At 37.9% G+C, this 25,967-nt stretch overlaps 1 protein-coding gene and 1 long non-coding RNA gene across 5 annotated transcripts in view; one reads left to right on the top strand and one right to left on the bottom strand.

Annotated features, from left to right (window-relative positions):
* Nucleotides 1–25,967, top strand: part of DDAH1 (dimethylarginine dimethylaminohydrolase 1) — a 256,618-nt gene that overhangs the window by 216,324 nt on the left and 14,327 nt on the right. For all 4 annotated transcript variants that reach the window (XM_023208428.2, XM_023208409.3, XM_023208438.2 and 1 more), the window contains 3 exons: nucleotides 1,005–1,104; nucleotides 8,193–8,266; nucleotides 9,229–9,348. In XM_023208428.2, the coding sequence (XP_023064196.1) occupies nucleotides 1,011–1,104; nucleotides 8,193–8,266; nucleotides 9,229–9,348 (288 nt within the window). In that variant the 5' untranslated portion in view covers nucleotides 1,005–1,010. The remainder of the gene's footprint in view (nucleotides 1–1,004; nucleotides 1,105–8,192; nucleotides 8,267–9,228; nucleotides 9,349–25,967) is intronic.
* LOC111540241 overlaps nucleotides 1–25,967 on the bottom strand; it is a 125,452-nt gene that overhangs the window by 42,555 nt on the left and 56,930 nt on the right. The window lies entirely within an intron of this gene.

Raw genomic sequence — 25,967 nt, forward strand, 5'->3', positions numbered from 1 at the left:
ATTTCGTATATTAAAGTCAGCCTCAATAGAAGTGGTCCTTAATTCCATCCAGAATATCTCTGTGCTTTAGACATGCCCTGGAATCATAGAAATTCCTGAAATTTATTTTCAGATATTCATTGGTTTGATGGTAATTGTTGAACTTGTTAGTCACCTCTAAGGAACTAGGTTTTAAAAGATGGGTAATCATATTAACTGTTTGAATATAACTAACACAGTTTCGATTTACAGAGAAGCAATGGATGTTTTGACATTTTAGAAAATATTTGAATAGGAAACAATGATTGTCCTATATGGGTTGAGATTTCAAGTTACGAGTTACTGATATTCCTTCCATGTATTATACTGTGTGTGTAAAATTCTGACTAAATGACTTACATAAGATTTAAAATGGAATCTTTCATTTCCTGGAAAGGGTAGGAGAATTGGGTGCTTTGCCTCCCACTTTCCTTGACTCATGTGCCGTAACTAGTCAGCCTCCAATAGTGTGCTAACTGGTCAGACTACAACAGTCTCCTAACTAGTCAGCCTCCAACAGTGCCCTAACTGGTTAGCCTCCAATAGTGTGCTAACTGGTCAGACTCCAGCAATATCCTAACTAGTCAGCCTCTAAAAATTGCCCTAACTTGTCAACCTCCAACAGTGGCCAAACTGGTCAGCCTCCAATGGTGCATTAACTGGTTGTACTCCAACAGTGTCTTAACTAGTCAGCCTCCAACAGTATTGTAACTACTCAGCCTTTCTACAGAAAAAAAAATGACACTATATTGACTCAATCTTACACTAGAAGGGAACAAAATAAGCAATTTCTAAGAGATCATTTATTCTCTTACAAATGATCATGACTGGTCATACACTATATATTCACAAGAATGGATGTATATGAGTGTGGATGTGTGTGCGTGTGTGCACATGAGAACATGATTAGTATTCAGATGTTTTGGATGGTTTTCTCTTGTTAGGAAATTATAGTATATTAATCTGAATCATTTTATTTTCAACAGGTTGACATGATGAAAGAAGCATTAGAAAAACTTCAGCTCAATATAGTAGAGATGAAAGATGAAAATGCAACTTTAGATGGTGGAGATGTTTTATTCACAGGTATAGTTGTATTTATTTTTTCTATCCAAGCATATTTTTAATACTTGGCTTGTATTTACTTATTTTATTATAGTTTTTTGTGTGTTTTTTTGTTTGTTTGTTTTTGAGACAGTCTCACTGTCACCTAGGCTGCAGTGCAGTGGCACCATCTTGGCTTGCTGCAACCTCTGCCTCCCGGGTTCAAGCGATTCTCCTGCCTCAGCCTCCTGAGTAGTTGGGATTACAGGTGTGTGCCACCATGCCCATCTAATTTTTGTATTTCAGTAGAGATGGGATTTTACCATGTTGGCCAGGCTGGTCTCAAACTCCTGACCTCAGGTGATCCGCCCACCTCCGCCTCCCAAAATACTAGGATTACTGGCATGAGCCACCGTGCCCGGCCTATTATAGTAGTTTTAATTACCAAAGTAATAGATGCTAAATGGAGGGAAATTGGAAAATACAGAAAAACACAATAAGAAAAAAAGACCTTCTATTCAAATATAATCACTTTAGTATTTAGTATATATGTCTTTTTAGTACTTCATATGTATACATTTGCATATTTTTACAAGAACGTTATTGGTATGTACATCACCACTGTGTATCTTGCTTCTACTTTATTCTTCTACAACATGAATTTATAAGTTTTCCATTGTGTTACTGTATATCTGGTTTGTATTTAAAGGATTCTTAATTCAAGATTAGTGTCATTTACAATTTTCTTTCCAGATGGCAAAGTGGATTTAAATAATTTCTATGCAGATTGACTTGGCTTAATGCCAGATGAATAATAGCAGAACTCAACAAAATATGAACAGCTAATATTATTATTGATCTAACTGGAATCAGTTTTTACAATGTATAATGTGGCTACTAAAGAAATAGTAATTTTAGCCTTTAACCTTTTCAACTCATTTATCATATAATTAGTGTTGTATAAAATCATGTGTAAAATCCAGGTCCCCAGATTCATTCTGGTTATACTGATGAGCAAGATAATCAATAGTAATTTTAATTTATAGTGAGAGTTTATTTTCCCAGACATGTCAGAGAATACATTTCACCAGTATAGCCCTGACAGCAAAGGCTGGTCCTCAGGGACTTAGGAATATAGCCCCAAGTGACCCACTGAAAGCATGAAGCTACTTGGAAGTCTAATATTTTGGCTGATGTGAATTTTATATTGAATCTCATATATACATATAGCCAAGATATAGCCATTTTTGTTTTAATATCAAAATAATGTTTTGCATTACTTACCTTTGGACATAATTAATGTTCCTGAAGAAGGAGTGTTTATCCTGTGACATTTAAGTAGTTCTTTGCTAAGTGTCACATACTGTAGCTATGGGTGAGGCCACCACGTTGCCAGCTCTGGGGGCGCCATTCTTGTTAGGGATTGTATGAATAGTATGCCCTGGAGTTGTGTACTGCACCTGTGCTGCCACTGTCACATGCAGTGATCCATCTCTGGGGTTTGGTTTGCATGCCCATTGAACCCTGAGAACACAGAACAAGGAGTCAAGAAGGCCTACGCCGCATTCTTAGCTCTGGGTGTGTCAAGCAGACTCAGGCATTCTTTGAATCTGCCTAGTAAGTTCCCCTTAGAATATTCTTTGTGTCTCCCATTGATGGCACTTTCATTCTTTTTGACAGTACAGAACAACAGCCTGTTTCTCTAACAAAATAGGCTTTTGTGAAAAGTTAGATGTGTAAATCACACTTCCTTACAATGTAACTCTTTTTTATCAGAACATAGCCATGCAGTGAATAACTTATTGTAAGCAGGTACTGTTAACATTTGAAATATGGCTTAACCAAGCTGTGTTCACAGCCATTTAGTTATTTCAGCAGCTGAGCCAAAAAGACCCCCTAAAATCTCCTCAGTGTGAAAGTGCAGCTTACACTAGGAATCTCTTCTTTTGGTCAAAGGTCTTTCCCTAGCATCTCAAGCCTAGTAGTTCTGACCTATCTTCAAAGTAGGTACTAAGCATTTAGGCTTGCCTTTGATACTACCTGTAGACTTTTATTTGTTGTATTCAATACTTAAGTTAATGTGTTAATAGTTACTTTATTCAAAACTGAGATGATGTTGGGATATCTTTACGTCCTTGGCACCCCATTCACACCTAATGTGTGGTCCTGCCTTCTATTTTCTACTTCTCACTTTTCTTCATCTCTTTTATTTTATTGTGGTTAAACATACATAACATTTGCCATTTTAACCATTATTAAGTGTACAATTCAAGTGGCATTAATTACATTCATAGTGTTGTGCAACCATTACCACTCAATTTTTGGATTAGGAAGAGTTAGATAAGAAATAAGGTCTGTAACATTTTCTATGTGCTCTGTGTCCTCTTTCCTCTGTAATTCAAAGCCTCATTAATAATTAATCAGGAAACGGACAGAAGGAAAGCTGCTTTCCAAATCCTATTCCTGCTGGGAAATCTGTCAGTCAAGCAAGCAGCTACTGGCAAAAATTGTTTCAATCCCATTTCTCTTAAAAAGACAGCTACTTACCTCTACTTTTATTTATTTTTGTGAAATACAGAATACATTTAAAAAGAGTTATAAAATGTTTATGTATAGTTTAAAGATCAATAATAAACACCTGGGTGTCCACCTCCTGACTTAAGAAATAGAACATTGCCAGGACCATAGATGCCCCTGTGGGGTCCCCAGTGACAACCAGCCTCTCCCCCAGCCTCAAGTAACCACTGTCTTGAATTTTGTGTTAATTATTGCTTTGTTGTTCTTTGAGTTTTGCCTCCATGCATGTATTCCTAAAGTGTATGTTGTTTTAGTTTTGTCTTGTAGTTGTATAAAGCTACAAGATACCTTTATTAGAGTCACATTATATGAACTCTTAGGTGATTTTTCTACTTTTGATCTAAGTTGATGTGTGCTGCTATAGTTCATTTTCAATGTTGGGTAGTTCCCTGTGATAAGAATACACCATAATGTATGATTAATTTTACTGCTGATGTGTTTTTGGATGTTTTGCAGTTTTTGTCGATTATCTTCAGTGTTTCTATGTACATTCTTGTGTGTCTCCTGGGAACATATACAAGAGTTTCACTAAAGTAAACACCTGGAAATGAATTTCAGGTGATAGAGTAAACTCTTTTTTGCATCACTGAAATGATTATATGATTTTCTTCTTGAATCTGTTAATGTGGTTAATTTCATTAATTCATTTTCTGATATTTGACCAGTCTTGCAACCCCAGCATTAAATCAAATTTGATCATGATTTATTCTCTTTTTAACACAGTGTTAAATTTAGTTTGATAATCTTTTGTTATGACTATTGTTTTTGTGGCCTAAAATTTATATTTCTTGTTATCTTTGTCTGGTTTTGGTAAAAGAGTTATGTTAGCCTCATAGAGCGTATTAAGGAATATTTCCTCTTTTTCTATTCTCTGGAATCAGTACTATTTGAATTATGTATTCCTTAAACTTTGGAAACAGGCTCTTGTGCCTTCTTTATGGAGAAATTTTAAACTGATTTAGTCGATTAATGATTATGTGACAATTTAGATTTTCCTGAATCAGTTTTGATGAGTTCCATTTTCTAAGATTTTATCTATTTTAATTTTTCAAAATGTTGGGTTTAAAGTTATTTATATTTTCTAATATCTGTTTAAGCTTCATAACTATAGCTATATTATCTTTTCATTGGTAATGTTAATTTATGCCTTCTTTCTTTCTTTGCCAGAAGGTTTCCTAATTTTATTAATCTTTTCAAAGGACCAGCTATTGGCTTGGTTGAACTCTTTCTCTTGAATGTTTCTTTTCTGTTTCTATATTTCCTTCCTTCACAATTCTTTCTTTTTATTCTATTATCTTTTTTTCTACATCTCAAGTTGGAATTTTATCTCATTAATTTTAGCCTTTCATCTTCTCTAATGTAAGCTTTTAAGGCTATGTAACTTGGCCTCCAAGTACTACTTTAGCAGACTCCTTCTTATTTTGATATGGATATTTTTGTTATTTAGTTTTTTTAAATGTTTTCTAATTTCTACTGTGATTTCATCTTTGATGCATTCAAAGGTAATGTTTTTTAAAAAAAAACTTATTGGTCATTATTGCAAGTTGCTAGAACACTAACTCATAACTCTAATAATTTATATGTAAAAGAAAGACTCAAGCATTTAGCTTTTCTTTCCTTTATGAATTTTATTTCAAGTATACCAAATACTTGAGGAGAGATTTTCTTTTTAGAGTTGCAGCCAGTAAATGCAGATTCCTAGTAAAAATAATGGATCTGTGTGATGATCAACAAAAGATATTAAAACTGTTATGTGAAAGCTTGACAGGAAACTTTATAATGAGGGAATCAGGCTGATGCCACTTGAACCCACAGTAGTCCTGTTAAAAGATATATGAATGAGCATCTAATTAATGCCTGCTTACTGAAAATACAAAGGATAAGGGAAAAATTTAAATGCTAAGTTATAAGAGGAAGCAACCAGTCAAAGCAAGAATGTAGGATAGTCAGTAGGAAAATGGCCTGGTTTCTTCTATAAATGACTGAGACAGGAAGGGGAAAAACAAAAATGTGAATTGGCATAGAAGAAAATGACACAAAAGACATCAAAACAAATTTAGATGTCCATTTCGGTATTTTAGTTGTTTCCATCAGGAAGATTATTTAGGAGATCTCATCCAGCTTACTGCCAGAGACAGAGGTCCAACTTACTTTGAAGAGATAAGCAGCATCCTTCTCTTTGTACTTTCCCATCACATCTTAGCCTTTGAACATCTTAGTCTTTTAAAATGGAAATGGTATGCATTCCACCCTAAAAATTTGTTATATACATAAATGTGGAAATTTTCATCCTCCCTTTGTTTCTTGGAAAAGAATTCCACATGAAATGTGGGAAAACATATTCAGAGAGAAATCAGTATCTTTTTTTTTTGCCTCAGAGTATTATGTTTTTCTTAAAAGATTTTCTTGAAAGTTATAAATAAATTAATTTATAAACCTATTTTTATCTTGAAAGAATTAAGGAAACTTGATATTTTTTCATTGTAGCTATTTAATAAAGTACATAATACTTTTCTCAAGTAAAATACCCCTCCCTGAGTTAAACTTTGATCTTTATATAGTGAGTTTTCTTAAGGGTCAACACAATCATACCATTACCCAAAAAACTGTCAGTGTGCCCAAAAGATTCCTGTGTCTGCCAACAACATAAGCCCTTGGATATTGTCATAACATCACCTGACCTATGTCATGTGCCCTTTTATAAGGACATTATGAAGATTAAAGTTATAATGTTTATAAAATCTATCGAGCAATTCTTTCTGCATGGCTACTCTTCTTATACTTTACCATAATACTCTGGGGCAAAAAGATACTAATTTCTCTTTGACTATCTTTTCCACATATTATGTGGGATTTCCGTAAATAAAGGGAAGATGAGAATTCCCATATTTATATATTGCCTAACTCCATACTGTAATTATTTACCTATAACTAAGAGACCATTTTTATCTAGTGCTTTGGCTTCTGAGTAGAAAAGCTGCTGAATTTCAGAAAAGTCAAATAAGAAGGCAGTTTCATCCTGCAAAAATGTTGTATTTAGTACATAGGTATCTTTTGATGTTTTGATTTCAACCATATGGATGTATAGTTTCAAAGACAGGGCTCTTAGAGGTCAGACCTGAAGACCAGTCAGCACTTAACTCACTTTCCCCAGAGTGTTTCCTCAGGCCTCACATGATCATTTTATAAGAAAAGAATCCGAATTTATCAACAATGTCTAATATTGTTCTTTTAGTGAAAAAAAAAAAAAGGTAGTATAGTAAATTCTCACTTAACAATGTTGATAGGTTCGTGGAAACTGTGACTTTTAAGTGAAGTGAGATACAACAAAACCATTTTTACCATAGGCTAATATAAACAAGAGTTAAGTTCCTCTGGCATATTTCTAGTCACAAAAATATCACCCAGCTTCTAAATCAAGACCCAAACCACTTATAATATTAAACATTGAAATAAATGTCAGCCATATGCACATTTTTTTAAATTAATAAAAACAAGATAATTGCCCAATTTTTGGTCAATTAGTGAGTGACAGCAGTTGTGGTGGTGGTGGGTTAAATCAGGGAATAAATGTTTGCCAAGCTAAAATTGTAAGGAGCCCCTCCTCCCACCACACAACTCAAAATAATCACAAATATGGTGGGCTCATTGAGCACTGTCCTACAACATTGTTTATTGTTGTACATTTGTATGATTATTGGATACTTTATTACAATCATTTGTATCCATTCATTTTCTAACCCACTTCTTCCAGTTCAGGGTCATCGAGGGTGGCTAGAGGCTATACTGGAAGCTCAGGGTGCAAGGTGGCAACCCGCCCTGGACAGGACACCGTCCCATCACGGCACACCCACACACCCACACTTGCTCAGACTGGGACCCTGTAAACGTGAAAATTCACCTGCTGTGCACAGCTCTGGGGTGTGGGAGGAAACCCATGCAGGCCTAGAGAGAATGTACAACCTCCATGCAGACCATGGCCCCAGCCCAGAATCGATTTTTTCTTTTTCCTGATAAAAGTTGAGCAAATTGATGTTATTTGAGGAACTGTTGTACTGTTAAATTGTCATTGCTATTACTTAATTTCTGATCAGAGATTACCAATGTGTTTAATTGTATTATTGCCTAAATAAAAATTTCACTCCTTATTGTGGTAAAATATACATAACATAAAATTTACCATTTTAACCATTTTTAAATGTACAGTTCAGAGGCATGAACATTCAGTGTTAGGCAACCATCACCACCACGCATCTCCAGAACTTTTTCATCTTCCCAAACTGAAACTTCCTATCCATTAAACCATAACTCCCCATTTACCCTTCCCCATGGCTCCTAGAAACCACCATCCTACTTTCTACTCTTATGAATTTGAAAAAGTTTATTCTTAAGGGCAGTAGTTTGAAATCATTTTTTGTCGTCTCTTTAGTGAAGCTGTCCTCTGTGGTAAGAGAAAACTATGTGATGCTTTAAAGTCATTATTTATAGATAAAAGAAATGATGTACAGTCCCTGGTGCCACCCGCTCACTATGTTCCATGACATCTATTATAGGCAGAGAATTTTTCGTGGGCCTTTCCAAAAGGACGAATCAACGAGGTGCTGAAATCTTGGCTGATACTTTTAAGGTAGGTAAAAGGTAGTTTATGCCTGGCACAAAGTAATTACTTAATAAATAATCATAGACCCATTGAATCAACATCATGAGTAATGGTGTTTATGCTTCACAGGCTTTGTACAATAATTCATAATATTTGTACATTTACTAGAAGTTTTATAAGCTATAAAATTCAAATTCCTCAATAATTTGGCTTCATTGGGCTACCACAAGAACAACAAAGTTAGCATGAGCATCTTCTGTCTTCTTCCAGTGTATAATTATACAGCCACCTGGCAGATGTTCCTGGAATAATCAACAACTTAAAAAAAAAAATCTGGAAGGCCAGGTGTGATGGCTCACGCCTGTAATCCCAGCACTTTGGGAGGCCAAGACAGGAGGATTGCGTGAGCCCAGGAGTTCCAAACCAGCCTGGGCAACATGGCAAGGCCCTGTCTCAAAAAAAAAAAAAAAAAAAAAAAAAAAAATCTGGAAACCCAATGGACTCTGTTATGAAATACAGATTTTTTTAGATTGGAATCAGGGGTCCCCTGTGGTTGAGTGCCTTCTGTGTGCTGGAAACCGTGCTAGGTGTTGCACATACATCCTCTTAAGGTCCCTTTATTGATTATTAATAGGTTGGCTCTCTGTACTGCATAGGAAGGGATATAACTCTCAAGATGCTCCATTCCCCATGAAGATGTGAGTCTCCAGCTGAGCTACTGTTTACACAGGATATTCAAATACACCCTCCCAGAGTAGCCCACTCCATAGATCAAACAGCCAGCAACGATGTTGCAGCAGTCACACATCTGGTGACTCTGCTCTCTTCTTTTAACTAGCAATATCCAAACCTGTGGGTCCCAGTTTTTCTTCCAAATATTCAAGGTCCCTGACAGCCTTCAAGGAGTAGGTGTAGTTCAGGGAAGTTTTTAATCAGTTTTAGAATTATTCTGCAATACTAAACTGCTTGTTTTTCTATTGTCCATGTAGGACTATGCAGTCTCCACAGTGCCGGTGGCAGATGGCTTGCATTTGAAGAGTTTCTGCAGCATGGCTGGGCCTAACCTGATCGCAATTGGGTCTAGTGAATCTGCACAGAAGGCCCTTAAGGTAAATACAAAACTGTGCTCCTTCTAAATGCAGTGGGGGTGCCTGCCACAGGGTTTTTCACATTCTCTCTGCAGGGGGAGTAACAAGCAGGATTGGCAGAGAGAGAACAGGCAGGTATTTGAGCTTCTGTGATGTGCACTATTGTGACCTCACATTCATTCAGAAGCCAGGAACACCTAAGTGTAGGAAGAATTCTTCACTGGTGAACTGTTTTTAGTTACATACCAGATTTCCTAAAAAAGGCCATGATTCAAAATAATAAACACCAAACTCATCACCATTATCCCTCAGGGGAAAAGAGGGCATGCCACCAGATAGAGCTCCTTGTAATGTTTTCTCACTTAAGTTGGGGAGTTGGTACACAGGGTTTGTTATATTATTCTCATCCTTTTGTTGCATCTGGACTATTTCATAATAATCTTTTAGAAAGCCATGATTCAGAAGTACCTAAAAAGCTTAATTTCTTCATTTGCATTTGGAATAATAACACTTTAAGACAGGAAATTTCCTCATTTTATAGATAGTAGACTTGCCAGAAAAAAATTAGACTTGCCCAGGTCACACAGCTAAATCAAAAGTGGAAGTCATTGATAAAGAAGATGACCTTCTGTTACAGTGCAGTGCTTTCCCTTTCCTTCTCTGTAACTTCAACTCCGTGAGATGATATGGACACCCAATAAGGATAAAGACTGTGTCTGTTTTGCTCATCATTATGCTCCTTTGCACTTGGCCCACAGTGGGCCCTTAATAAACGTCTGATGAAGGGATGAATAAATGAATGAGAGAGGTGATATTATGTCCATTTTGCAGATGAGAAAACTAGATCAAGTGACTTGCCCCAGGTCATAGTGCTAATACTAAATGGTGGTCAGGACTGCAGCCCCTTCCTCTCAGCTGGTCCTGCATACCAGCATGCATGACTTATTAAAGGGCCAAAGCCGGAAGTTCCTTTTAGACAGCAAATCTGTGGGCCCTGAGGCTCTTTCAGGTTTTTTCTCTTCTACCTCAGTGCCAAGCGTGGTTGTTTGGCTGGGAAGCAATCATTGCCTTGAGCTAAATCTCCCCTCTGTATTATCTGCCACTCTTTCAGCTAGGTCACCTGGCCTTTCTTCCGCCTCTTCCCAAACTGTATCTTTGATTCTGTTTCTAAGGCTTTTATTAATTGTTGCTGAACAATCTGTCTCAGAATTTGATTTTTATCGTGGTGGCTTTTGTTCGTTTACTTTAGAGAATGTCTTTTGTTCTGTTCCATCTGGAAGTTCATGTCAACTTCCTGTATATAAAAAAAGCTGGTGTCTTGAAAGAAAACATTTGATAAATGGTGTCACTCAGGAGGTCTAGGAAGATGATTTTTCTCCTTAGGGACTGTGGTATCTATCCATGGTAGCAAGGCTGGTCTGCATATGTCTGAGATCGATTATAAGATGAGAGGGTTTAAGCTGATCTATACCTTGCATTTGTGTGAATTAGCAGAAAGAACTCCTTCTGGGTGGACCAACTAGAAAAAGTGGCCCCTTCTGCCATTCTGGGTAGACTAGGTCCCTAACTCAAATCGTTTGGTCCCTACCTCAGTAGGTCTCTAACTCAAATAGTCTAGGGAGACTAACACATAACAAAATAAAAGGTAATCAAATATGACTAATTAGCACTACGTTATATGATACAGGCCCTAACTGCTCTTCAAAGTTCAGAGGAAAAGGAGGAGCTCCCTGAGGCCTAGATATTCAGAGAAAGCTTTGTAGAGAAAATGAGACTAGATGTGAGTCTTGAGGGATGGATGGCATTTGACAGGGTAGAATTCAATGAGAGAAAATTACAGGTGGGGACATGGCATAAACAAAGACTGAGCAAAGCACATTCAAGAGATGTGAGCAAACCAACTCAACTCATAAAGGAGTTTCTAGTGGGTTTCTAGAGGTACAAGTGGAAGGGGCAGGTGAGGTCTGAGGAAGTAGGAACTTAACAGTGAGGAAGACAAGATTATCACCGGGAGGGGGCAATCTGGGTCCCAGCAGGTCTTTGAGGAGAAAGCCCTGCATTGTTTCAGAGATGTTGGACCAACATTGGAAAAGGAAGACCCTGCAGTCAGAAAAGAGGACCACTGATGACCTAGGGAAAAAAAAAAAAACCCAAGCCCTAACTCTTATTGCATGGCTTGGCAACTCACTCCTATTTCTCTCTTCATCTTTCCCTTCCCATGGTCAGATTCTCTCAGACCACATCTCTTAAGGACATCCTATGAAGACTTTATAGTCCTCCTCCCTGTAGAGTTCATTCGAGTTAGTGTTAATAATGATGTTCCTTTTCTACTTGTCAGAACCTATAAATAATCCTCAGTAGCTAGAAAGGCATTCGTTGGAGATTGCATTTTCCATCAGCAAATGTACTGCCTAAACCACAGGCCTGTGGATTTGGTGACTGCCCACCTGCCATGTTTCTAGCATCAAAAACATCCTGTTACCTTGAAGTGAAAATAAGAGGACAAACTGATCTGGAGAATAATGAGCTCTGCCTAAGGAAATAGTCACAGGTTGGAAATGGGTTGGTGAAACTCAGGTTTGGATGAACTCAGCTGCTTTATTTATTTGAGAGCAGTTTGGTTTCTATATTATAACCATCAATAAAATTAATAAGGGGGCAATTATTAATTGCTAACTACTAGCATAGAAATATAAATACTCCATGTTATTATAGACAGGCAGGAAGACAGATGAATAGATACAAATATATCGCTTACAAGTGATAAAAGTGTGATTGGTTTTGTTTTTCCCGTTTTACAGTTCAAAATACTGAGACCTGATGAAATAATCATTTTGAGTGGGATCTTACAGTTCCAGAAACAAGTTTCCTGGACCCTGATTCCCCTGGCCTCAGTTGCCCACCCCACTCCATACTGAATCTTCTTTTTTATTTAGAAAACCTTTTCTAATTATTTTGCCATAGATTGATTCTAGCTGAGCTTGTCTGCTCCTTCCGTGTCTCTCCACCTACCTCCTGACTTTCCATTTTTTACTGGTATCCAGGATCTGAGCAGTCTCAGGAAAGGTGTGAGTTTGGTACTAGATACTTATTTTTCCCCTTGTAAACCTTCTTTCCTCTGTAGAGAAGTCCCTGGCCACTTGAGCATCTCTTTAAAGGACATATTACTTAAACAGAGGTGAACTGTGCCTTCCTGTGCTACACACTGAAAGCTTGATTACTTCTCACCTCTGTCACTGCTCTTTGAGTACTTGGTTCCTTCAGAATCTACTTCTTACATATTTAGGTAAAGCTGAGAGCCCCAAGGGTTTCTGGGTAGTTTTATTGCATTTGAAATACTTTGTAATGGGTTGCAATCTACTCTTGGTTAATGAAGTAGATTCTTATGGAGATAATCATCTTGCCAGTCGAGATTATAGTAGATTTAATAGTATGTGCATTGTATATTTAAATGAAATCATCCATCTAGGAAGAGTTTAGCAATTCTCAGCCAAAAAGCCCAGAACACATTCATTCATTCGTTCACTCATTCATTCATTCGTTTAAGATGGATTCTTACTCTGTTGCCTAGGCTGGAGAGCAGTGGCTTGATCTTGGCTCACTGCAGTCTCCACCTCCCAGGTTCAAGAGATTCTCCTGCCTCAGCCTCCTGAGTAACTAGGATTACAGGCACCACGCCCAGGTAATTTTTGTATTTTTAGTAGAGATGGGGTTTCACCATGTTGCCCAGGCTGGTCTCAAACTCCTGACCTCAAGTGATCTGCCTGCCTCGGCCTCCCAAAGTGCTGGGATTACAGGCGTGAGCCACCTCGCCTGGCCTCCAGAACATTTAATACAGGGTACCAATCTAGTGAAAGAAGAAAGGAAGACATTATTACTGCATTTGACCATCCATATGGCAAAGTTACTAGAAGTTAGGTTGGTTTGAACAAATGCTAGATATCTAACAGCAAATCTGATCCTAGAAATACTATTATTTAGCCAAATTAGTTTTTAGAGCAACCTGCATTTTCTACAGTTTTTCTCCCGACTTTGCATCATCACCTTCATACCCCTCTACATGTAAAAAAAACACAATGTAAGACAAATTAATTCACACACAGGCATTAGACCTGTTTGTACTCTTCCAGAAGGAATGTTTGCCTTCTCTAAGATGAGAACTCCAGTTATTCCAAAGCTGGAAATGCTGCTCAAAAACATAATTTGAACAAAAGAAGCCAATCCCCAAAGAATACATATTCTAGTCTTTCATGCACATAGTTAAACAAGAGGCAAAGCTACTCTCTACTGTTAGCTGTCAGAATAATATTTTAAGAAGAAGGGAGGCAGTCATGGTCCAGAGGGCCACTTTGTGTGTTATACTTTATATATTACACTTTGTATGTTATACTTTTTAATTTTTTAAAGTTTAGGAAAAATATATATGTTACATTGTTGGAAGTAGGCTATGATTGACTTACAGAAATAATTCTCCAATAACTAAGTGTGCCTAACTCCTAACCCCCTGCTTTACCATCTACATGATGCCTGTCTTTTCCATAGACTACTCTGGTTTTAATTTTTTTTAAGTAAGGGGGAAAAAGACATAAGAAAGAGTAAAGCTATACCACATCTCACCTTGTTCTTTTTCTAGATCCATCCCCAAAATTGCCTTATTTTCCAAAAACCTGGATTAATTACATGGTATCTTCACAGGAGGATAGATTGTAATATCTGTCCTCAGGAGGGACTCACAGTAATTCTCAGTAATGATTTTTAACTTGACCTCCTTGGTAGCATTCACTCTTCCAGTCAATTGGAGAAAAAAAATTTTTCTTAAAGAAGGAAGGAAAGATGAAGGGAGGGAGGGGAGGAAGGATGAAGGGAAAGAAGGGAGGGAAGTCAGGGCAGGTGGTAACCTTTAGCTAAAACTTTCCTGAAGCTGTTCAGAGGAGGAAGCTGCTGACCCCACCTGGGAGGGACTGCAGCACTGACCAGCTGGGGGACTGTGCCATCTGCTGGCCGGGCAGCAGGAGGAGCATCCTCACCTTCCTAACCCCGTGGGAGAGGAGTTTTTTGTTGTTTTGTCTTGTTTTTGTTTTCATTTTTTTCATATATTACATTTGTATATGTTTATGGGATACAGCTATAGTTTTCTTTGGTGGACTTTTTTAAAATTAGTAATTCTGTTCTTTTGTATCACAATAAATTATTACCTAAAAATACTTTTAATAAAAATACTACAAGGACGTGGTAAGAAAATAATTATGAGATCACCACTCCATTTTTTGTGCCTTTGTCATGTAAATGGAGCTTAAATACAGTATGTGGTTTTTCAATAGACTTGTAATTTTAAATTAAAAGGCTCACAATGCATCTCAATGGAAATGTCTTTTAGGTTTCTTATCTACTTCCTGAAATAACTAACTGAGTTTGTAAGATTCCTTGAATGAAGACAAGAGCTGCTTTGTACCTCATTTAAATTGCATAGCACACAGCCTGGTTTTCTTTTGAATGACTAACTGTATAATAGAGATCACTCAGACTGTATTTCCTCTTGTTTTGACTCAGCTGCAGCATTGCTTTTATGTCCAAAAATGTCCATGTTATTTTATAGATGCATATAAAAATGAAGATGGAAAAACCCTTAATGTGTTTGGATTTTGTATGTTTTTTATTGCCTGGAATTTCCTTTAATGACAACTAGCAAAACCCAAAAGACAGAATGAGAACTAACTCATATCAGCAGGGTGATTGAAATGGAAAAATAAAGACTTCGCATTTTTAGTTATTGTTGTCACAGGGAATTATAGTATGTAGCCACAAGATTTTCCACTTTGGATCTCTGCTATGAAAGGCATACTGACAATCCCATTGTAGGTTTAATTTTGTCTTATTATCTGGCTGTTGTATTCACCAGCTCCACAAAACAATGATTTTTTAAATCTGCCATGCGTGTATTAAGAAATTAAAACACAAAACCAAATAGCCTCTGAATTTGTAACAACTGTTTATACTCCCTTTCCTGGCAGCAGTGGCCTCATCTGACAATATTCCCAGAGCTGTATGCCAACAAGGCTAGGGTGGCCAAAATAAAATGTTTTGGCATAATAAGCCAATAAATAATTTGAAGCTATGACACCAAAACAGCCATGCTGAATTTTAGCATTAGTCCCAAGGCAGGAAGAAGGCAAACTTGACCAAGTAGGAGAAAGGGAATAATGTGCTTTTTTTTTTTTCTTTTGGGCTTTCAAGAAAATGTCAAAGGGGAAAAGGAAGAAATTATATTTAACAGTGCTGTTCATCCTGTCCACTATATACTAGACCATCAAAAAGTATTAAACTGACTCTATAGGATATTGTAGGGGTTATCATCTGTTGGATGGTTGGCCACATAGCCTCATAAGGGGCCTTTCAATCCAAGACTCTAGCTTCTGAAAGAACAAGTCTGTAAGTGACCTTAAATTAGTGGTTCCTAGTGAGAGAGTGGTTTAAAGTCATCTTTGTAGCTTTCTGAAAACACTCTACCCTGGGTTTATCTCAGAAAATGCTCATGTTCTGAGTCTGGTATGGAACCCAGGCATCTGCATTTTTTTTAAAAGCACCACAGGTGATTCTAATGCACAGACCAAGTTGAGAGCCACTGCTTTCAAGGATACCTGCAACTTCCAAAAGTACCTAGCTTAGAATCCCGAATAATGTGCACCTGAAGAAGCCAACTTTTTTGTCATATAGGTGCAAAATAACATATCCCGATTACGTTATCAGCAAAAGTAAAGAAAATATTCAAATGAAAGCCATAGAAAGCTAGAAACTTCTTAGGTTTTTCCTGCCCAGAATTCAACATTGTATAAACTTGAAATATAATACCTAACTGGGTAATAATTTGGATGCCATGATTTAATCTATTTGACATGCTAAAATTCCTCATTAAAATATTCCAAGTTACCAAAATCACTAATGTTATTTTCTGAGAACAGGAAGTGCATTTGACTCATGTTTCCATACCTCCTCCCCCAACACACACACACACACATACACACACACAAACCTAACAACAGGACCTGATCTTACTGTGTGAGGATATAGCCAAAAAGGGGGAAAAAAAGTTAAACTTCACACTATTACTGATATTAGAGAATACCTTACTTTTTAAAATAATCATATGTTGATTCTACTAAAGAAGCATAATTGCCTACAGGTTCAAAATGCCCATGAGGACAAAGCAGAGAACTTAGAATCCATTTCATGGATTGGCATTCTGGCTTTGCCTCCAGCTCTCCCTGTGTGACCCCCATCTCCTATACTCGTTCTCTTCTTGAAAAAACAAAGTTGAATCAGCCTCACTGGGAATTGAAAGTGTTGTTCCTTCCCATTGGAAATTTCATAATGGCCAGTCAAGGTGAAATACTGTGTCTTAAACCTAGGATGGAGTGAACAACTACTTGGCAAAAAGTAGCAACCATATAATTATAAAGCACTAGCGGTAAGGATTATTTTAGAGTGGGCTCACTGTAGAATCTATTAATGTGATGTTGTCCTTTCAGTGCCTGGAAGTGATGGAACATCTGTTTTTTGGCGTTTTTTTGTTTTTTTTTTTTGGCTCTGTTGCCCAGGATGGAGTTCAGTGGCGCAATCTCGGCTCACTGCAAGCTCCACCTCTCGGGTTCACGCCATTCTCCTGCCTCAGCCTCCTGACTAGCTGGGACTAGAGGTGCCTGCCACCACGCCTGGCTGATTTTTTGTACTTTTAGTAGGGACAGGGTTTCACCGTGTTGGCCAGGATGGTCTCAATCTCCTGATCTCGTGATCCACCCACCTCGGCCTCCCAAAGTGGTGGGATTACAGGCGTGAGCCACCACGCCCGGCCGGATTGTCTTTGTATCTGTTTGTGGTTAGCAATGTTTTTATGCCTGTTTGAGGAAAACCACAGAAAGATTCCAACTTCATTCCATTTTCTTAGAAGAAGCTTCAGTTACATATATAACTATTCAGTTGGATATCTAAAAAACATAATTTTCTTATTCATACATAAAACTCTGATAGGAAAAGTAGCTAAGATTTTCAAAACCTCTTATTACTGTCTCTTCTGCAAAATGACTTTTAAAACAGCAATTGAAAAGACATCACAGTGGTAAGATTTACTGAGCAGCAACTATTAATATATGAAAGATACTATCCCAAGCACAGGGATACTGAGTCGGATGAGAAATGATCTCTGCCCTCAAGGCTGCTCCCATTTAGCTGGAGAAACAAGAGAGAATATTAAAAGATAAAAACTGTCACCGTGCAACACAACATAAGTGCCTAATAAATAGTTCAGGGTCCTAGGAAAGGTGGTAGGAGTTCTGGAGAGGGTGTGATCAACCAGAAGCAAGACTCCAAGTCTGAGTTCAACTAAATGAACATAAGCCATAGTTGGCACAGAAGAGTGGTGGTTATTACAAACAGAACAATCTGGGGGAGTGTCTACAGTACAATCAAGAGACAATGGCTGGAATGGGGGCTGTATGCAGGGAAACAGAGAGAGATAAGGTCAGAGATACAAGTTGGGGCTGCTTCAAATGATCTTGGCCAATGAAACTGGGGTTTTCTTATCTGTAGGCTGTGGGGAACAACACAGATTTTTTTTAGCAGAGGAGTAGAAGCTGAAGGTGTTTTTTCAGAAAGATCCGTCTGGAACAGTTCCTGTAATGATTTAACAGGAATAAAGATTAGGAGTAATAAAACTAGCTGATGCCATTGCACAGCACAGTCTATGAATAAATGAGTGGAGGATCTGTACTAGGAAAGTAGCTGTGAAAGTGGAAAGGGCAGTGCGGAAAGTGAGGCCTACTTAGAGAAGTAACAGAACATTGTGACTGATGGGCTTTAGAGGGAGAAAAAGGGACCAGATCAACACTTTGGCAGATAATTACAGAATTCCTGTTCTGTGCCCCTGGGGACAATGATGAACAAAATGACTTCAGAAATAACTACCACAATGGCGTGCCTTTCGTAGACTTTTTGGAAAAGAGTTTAAACTCTCCTTGTCACCATGAATTCAGCTCTCCTCATCCACAAAGTAACAAACCATCAAAAATTGGTGGGCAAATATTGCTGGATTTCACTGACCTAGATTCACATTTTGGGAATGGAGCAGTACTCAGATATGACAGCAGCTCTGGTAGGCATCTGATGCCTAAGCTTGTAAGACACTAATGGGGTTGGTTGGCTTCCATTTCAGTTTCCATTGGCAGCGGTGGAATCAGTGCTCACTCAAGTCTGGAGTCTGTCCTTTACCCTTTTTCATTTATTTTCATGTGTTACTCTCTCTCAAGGCCCACCAAAAAAATCACCTTAAAAACATTTGCATGCCTTCCATCTGTAGCAGTGTCAGATTGTTTCTTGGCTGAATTGATCTGGCAAAAGATTCAAAGAAAAAAAAGGATGATTTCTGTCTCATGGGCTGAGATCGTACATCACAGCATGACCTGTGTGATACTCTCAGCCATGCCAACACCAGTACCTTTGGTGTTGAAGGGATTAGGGAACATGTCAGTTGAGCTGAAAGGAGGAGGGTTGTGAGTTTTAGGTTACTGTTTCTCTGTGGAAATCACATGTATTAAATGCCGTAGGTGTTGATAAGTATCCTATTGCTTGGCTGAAGGTTAATAAAGCATAGGGTGAAACATAGACACTAAATTAGAAGTGACATTTTGACCATGAATTATTCTGCAGCCTCTGGGGAAAACTTCCCCACTACATGACACAATACTAGAATTTGGATCATCCTTAGAAATACTGACATGCAAAAGAAACACATTAAATTTGCTACCACCCTCCTGCAAAACCATCCCACTACCATTGCCCTGCTCTTAAATCACTTACTGTTTTTCCCTGTTTTCATCTTTCAAAATGTTGTATTTGTCCAATAATCTTTAAGAATATTTCTAAATCTCATTTTCTCAATTATGGTTCTGTTGCTGCTGCTGGGTCCCGATATTACTCACCACACTATCTGTCTGCAAATGTTAAAGGCAGCTTTGGAGATAGATTACAACAGCCATTCCCTTTATCTCGTCCTGAAGTGGGACGAAGTTTAAACCTGTGACCACATACTCAGAGGTGACTCACCGTTATAGGGTTCCAAAAACAACAACAACAGAAAACAATTTAGGAGCTAAATGAAAAGTGCTGAATCTATCACAGTTTTTGTATGTTTTCTAACCACTCATTTCTTTTTTATCCACACCCTGGCAAATGATAAGAACTCAATAAAGTTCAGCTACTACCAGTCATATTATCAATAGCAGTAACAATACGTTAGGTGTGAAGATCATATATATATACACACACGTATATATATATACACACACACATATATATACACACATACACACACACACACACACACACACACACACACACATATATATTTTGTTTTTGAGACGGAGTCTTGCTCTGTCGCCCAGGCTGGAGTACAATGGCACAATCTTAGCTAACTGCAACCTCCGCCTCCCGGGTTCAAGCAATTCTTCTTCAGCCTCCTGAGTAGCTGGGATTACAGGCACGTGCCACCATGCCCAGCTAATTTTCTTATTTCTTTTTTTTTTTTTTTTTTAGTAGAGATGGGGTTTCCCCATGTTGGCCAGGCTGGTCTTGAACTCCTGACCTCAAATGATCCCCCACCTCAGCCTCCCAAAGTGCTGGAATTACAGGCATGAGCCACCACACCCAGCCAGATCATATTAATTTGAATGGTGTAAGTTGGTGATCCTCAAACTTTAATGTACCCAAAAATCACACACAGTACACATTTAAAATGTACATCCCATTCCTGGGGCTCACAGCAAGAAATTCTGATTCAGCAAGACTGGGAACCATGGCGTGATTCTGATGCAGGTAATCCATATACTGTGAGAACACTGGCTCTGTCTGGAGTTCACCAGATATCAGTTCCTACATGAGGGCAGGGAGAGAAAATCTATTCCTAAATTGTTATGTCCTTGAACAGAAAATGTCACCTAAAATCATTCAGAATAATATCATATTGAGTAAAATACCTGGCACGTTAGAGAAATAGCTCTCATATGAAGGAAAATCAGCCATAACTCCCCTAGATTACTGAAATACAAGTTTTATGAAATGCTAACCTTTCTCTAAAATGCTGTCTTTTTAGAAAGAAATGCCTACAGAATGAAAGATTTTCATTTATCACATTTTCCATATAGTGCTTTTCTCTCTGTTGATAACATATGTATGTTAAAATATCTTGTATCTGCAGTGAGTTTTTATTATGTTCATTCTCATTAGGCACACAGTCCCTCAGACATAGAGAAAAGTCTGCCTTCCTTGCCAGCTCAGAAGTCCTGTGATATGATACTAAATACATGATACTAAATTCTACAAGAAGGAAGAGTGGCAGGAGGAAGGAAACCCAGATCTCTGTTTGGGGAAGAAGTTTGTCCGGTCCCATCCCTGAAGCTTGTTAGAAAGAATTTGAGAAAGGTCTCTGGAGAGCAACCAAAGCTGATGAAAGTTGGAAGTTCGGTGACTGGTGTGGATTGCACAGAAGGATAATGCAAAAGTGTGGACTGGCAGCTCTTTTCTCTTCATTGAAGGCTGAGCTCTGAGTGAGTGTGTCTTTTAAAGGAAATTGCATCAGGAGACTTTAGGAGGGTTTTCAGAGTTACTGAAATGCTGAAATACGGATAGACTACGGAGGAAAGAGGACTTTAACTTTTTGAAAAAATTTTATTGGCCGGGCGTGGTGGCTCATGCGTGTAATCCCAGCACTTTGGGGGGCCAAGGCAGGTGGATCACAAGGTCAGGAGTTCAAGACCAGCCTGGCCAATATGGTGAAACCTCATCTCTACTAAAATACAAAAATTAGCTGGGCATGGTGGTGTGTGCCTGTAGTCCCAGCTACTCGGGAGGCTGAGGCAGGAGAATTGCTTGAACCCAGGAGGTGGAGGTTGCAGTGAGCCAAGATCGTGCCACTGCACTCCAGCCTAGGCGACAGAGCGAGACTACATCTCCAAAAAAAAAAAAAAATTAGTTTTATTGTGACATAATTTCCTTACAATAAAATTACAATTTTAAATGGATAATTCAATGAGTTTTGACAAGTGTATGCAGTTGTATTAAGTCCAATAGAGCTTTAACTTTTCATATTTGAATCTTTTACAAGATGCATTTGTAATAGTGTGATAATTTAAAAACATGTTTTTAGAAGAACTGTTTGACATTGTATAATCACACCTCACCTCACAAAAACAGCTTACAAAGATACATAAAGTACAGCAAAATAACATAACTAAAAATACAAGGGAAAGATGATATAAAACAAGAAACAAGAATAAGGATTTTAATTGGAGCTGAGTTGGAGAATACACCCCATCTACTGATTATATAGTTTTTGTCCTTCACTCTGTTGATGCAGTATATCATGTTTTTTTATTTATGTATGTTGAACCATCCTTACATCCTTGTGCCTTTGGGATAAATCCCACTTGATCATGGTGTAATATCTTTTTGATATGCTGTTGGATTTGGTTTGCTAGTATTTTGTTGAGGAGTTTTGTGTCTATGTTCATCACAGATACTGGCCTGTAGTTTTCTTTTTTGTTGTGTCTTTGTCTAGTTTTGGTATCAGGGTAAATCCTGGCCTCATAAAATGAGTTAGGAAGAATTCCCTCCTCTTATTTGGATCCACTCTCTTGTCTTCTTGGTTAGTCTAGCAGTTTATCAATTTTCTTTATTTTTTCAAAAAAAACCAACTTTTAGTTTCATTGCTCCTTTGTATTATTTTTTTAACTCTCTATTTCATTTAATTCTGTTTTGATCTTTATTGTTTCTTTCCTTCTACTAGTTTTGTGTTTAGTTCTTGCTTTTCTAGTTCCTTAAGGTGCAACGTTAGGTTGTTTTTTTTGAAATCTTTCTACTTTTTTAATGTTGGCATTTGTTGGTATAAACTTCCCTTGTAACAATGCTTTTACTGTATCCCATTAGTTTTTGGTAAGTTGTGTTTCCATTTTCACTTGTTTCTGGAATTTTTTTTATTTCTTTCTTAATTTCTTCATTGACCCTGTATTCATTCAGGAGCATGTTGTTTAATTTCCATGTATTTGTAGTTTTCAACATTTCTCTTATTGCTGATTTCTTGTTTCATTCCATTATGGTCTATGAAGAGAACTGCTATGATTTTGATTTTTTAATATTTGCTGATACCTGTTTGGGGCCTAATATCTATCCTGAAGAATGTTCTTCATGTGCTGATAAGAAGAATGTGTATTCTGCCGCTGTTGGATGAAATGTTTCACAGATGTTTGGTACATTTAGTCTAAAGTGCAGTTTAAATCTAACGTTTCTTTGTTCACTTTCTGTCTTTTGCTGAGAGTGGAGTGTTGAAGTCTCAAAGCTATTATTGTATTGGAGTCTGTCTCTCCCTTTAGATCTAATGACATTGTATTGTATTGTGTTGTGTTGTGTTACGTTACGTACGTTACGTTACGTTACATTACGTTATTTTTGAGACAGGGTCTCACTTTGTCACCCAGGCTAGAGTACAGTGATACAATCTTGGCTCACTGCAACCTCTGCCTCCCAGGCTTAAGCCATCCTCCCACCTCAGCTTTCCAAGCAACTGAGACTAAGGCATGCACCACCATGCCCAGCTAATTTTTGCATTTTTTGTAGAGACAGGGTTTCACCATGTTGCCTAGGCTGGTCTTGAACTACTGAACTCAAGTGATCCACCCACCTTAGGCTGGCTGAGGTGTTGGCTGAAATTACAGATGTGAGCCACCATGCCCAGCCAACATTTGCTTTTTATATCTCGGTGCTTCGGTGTTAGGTGCATATATATTTAGAACTGTTATATCCTCTTGCTGAACTGATCCATTTATCATTACATACTAACCTTCTTTGTGTCTTTTTATTGTTTTTCATTAAAAATCTGTCTTATCTGATATAAATATATCTACTCCTGCTTGCTTTTGGTTTGTTTGTGTGGAGTATTTTTTCTGTCCCTTTACTTTCAGCCCATATTTGTCTTTTTATAGGTGAAGTGAGTTTCACTAGGCAGCATATAGTTAGGTCATGGGTTTAAAAAAAAATTGTAATAACCCTCATTACTTTGGATAGGTCACAGGTTTTTTAATCCACTTAGCCATTCTATATCTTTAAGTTAAAAATTTAAGCCATTTACATTCAAGGTTATTATTGATATGTGAGGACTTATTCCTGTTATTTAATGGCTTTCTGGATGTTTTGTATATCCTTTGTTCTTTTCTTTCTCTCTTACTATTTATCATTGTGGTTTGGTGGTTTTCCGTAGCGGTAACATCTGAATCCTTTCTCTTCCTCATTCATGGTTTGCTGTGCCAGTAAGTTTTATACTTTTGTGTGCTTTCATGATGGAAGGTATTTTTCTTTCACTTCCAGGAATAGAACTTCCTCAAGCATTTCTTGGAGGGCTGGTCTCTTGGTGATGAATTCCCTCAGTTTTTGGTTGTTTGGGAAACTCTTAATTTGTCCTTCATTTATGAAGGATAATTTTACTGGATATAGTACCCTTAATTGGCAGTTTTTTTCTTTCAGCACTTTGAATATATCATCCCATTTTCTTCTGGACTGTAAAGTTTCAGATTAGAAATGTGCTATTAGTCTGATGGGGATTTCTTTGTGTCTAGATGCTATAGTAAGCCATTCTCACATTACAATAAAGAACTACCTGAGAGTAGGTAGTTTATAAATAAAAGAGGTTTAATTGACTCACAATTCTGCCGGTTGTACAAGAGGCATGGCTGGGAGGCCTCAGGAAACTTATAATCATGGTGGAAGGGTAAGGAAGCACCTTCTTCACATGGTGGAGCAAGAGGAAAAGAGAGTGAAGGGGGAAATGCCACACACTTTTAAACCATCAGATCTTGTGAGAAATCACTATCATGAGAACAGTAAGGGAGAAATCTGCCCCCATGACCAATCATCTCCCTCCAGGTCCCTCCCCCAACATTGGGAATTATAATTCAACATGAGATTTGGGTGGGGACACAGAGCCAAACCATATCAGATGTTTTTCTCTTGCTGTTTTTAGAATTATTTGTCTTTGACTTTTGGCACTGTATTAGTCCATTTTCATACTGCTTTAAAGAACTCTCTAAGACTGGGTAATTTATAAAGGAAAGAAGTTTAGTTGACTCACAGTTCTGCAAGGGTAGGGAGGCCTCAGGAAACTTAGAATCACAGTGGAAGGCAGAGGCGAAACACAGCACCTTCTTCACAAGGCAGCAGGAAGGAGAATGAATGCAGGAGGAACTACCAAACACTTATCAAACCATCAGATCTCATGAGAACTCACTCACCATCATGAGAACAGCATGGGGGGAACTGTTCCCATGATCCAATTACTTCCACCTAGTCTCTCTCTTGACACCTGGGGATTATGGGGATTATAATTCACGATGAGAATTGGGTGGGGACACAAAGACTAACTATATCAGACAGTTTGAGTATAATATGCTGGGGAAAGATCTTTTGGGGTTGTATCTATTTGGGAATCTTTGAACTTCCTGTTTCTAAAACTCTTTCTAGACTTAGGAAGTTTAAAGATATTATTTGGTTAAATTGTTTTTCTATGCCATTAAACTTCTCTCACCCTTTGAACACCCAAAATTCAAATATTTTGTTGCTTTATGGTGTCCCATAGGTCACATTGACTTTCTTCTATCTTTTATTTTCTTCTTTTTAAAGTTCTGAAATTATTCTTCTTGATTTAGTATCCTGCTGAAGTTCTCATTGTATTTTTTATTTCATTCATTGAATTCTTCAGTTTCAGGATTTCTCTGGTTCTTTTTTATATGTCTATCTCCTTGGTGAATTTCTCATTCATATCCTGAGTTGTTTTTTAAATTTCTTTTTATTGTTTATCTGTGTTCCTTGTATATCATGGAACTTCCTTAATGTTGTTATTTTGAATTCTTTATCAGGCACTTCATAAATTTAATTTTTATTGGAATCTGCTTCTGGAGAATTATTATATTCCTTTGGAAGTGTCATATTTCCTTGCTTTTTCGTATTTCTGTGTCCTTTCATTGATATCTGTGCATCTGGTGTAACAGTCACTTCCTCCAATTTTTTAGATTGGCTTTCATAGGGGAAGACATTTTCCTGTAGGTAGATCTATGGTGTTGGTTGGTTGGGGCACTTTTGCTTTTATTCTGGGCATATATAGTGGTGTAGTTTCCACAGGATTTCTTTGGCTGTACACCATCAGTGGTGTCTGTGATTTCCTCAGTGGTGCAGGCTTCAATTGTTAGTGGAGGTTATGCTGAGGTTTTCCTGGGGATAGGACGTCAGGTGGGCCAGTCCTCAGGCCCTGCTGTTGGCAGCAGCAGACCAAGCATGCCTGTTCTTGGGTCCCAGGGTGGCATATGTGGGCGCCAGTTTTAGCAAGTCCAGATGGGCTGATTTTTGGGCCTCCAGACAGCTTGCTTGGGTGCTGGTTATGGCAGCAGTGTGCCAGATGACTGGATGAGTCCTCAGGCTCCCCATGGGCACTCACTTATAATTGCAGTGGTTGCAATGGGCTTGGCAGCCCAGTCCCCAATCCTCTAGGTAGTACATGCAGAAGATTGCCAGCAGTGGTGGTGGTAGCAGGTTGGGCAGACCTTCAGGTC

The sequence above is a fragment of the Piliocolobus tephrosceles genome, chromosome 1 (genome assembly GCF_002776525.5).
Source record: "Piliocolobus tephrosceles isolate RC106 chromosome 1, ASM277652v3, whole genome shotgun sequence".
Taxonomy (NCBI): Eukaryota; Metazoa; Chordata; class Mammalia; order Primates; family Cercopithecidae; genus Piliocolobus; species Piliocolobus tephrosceles.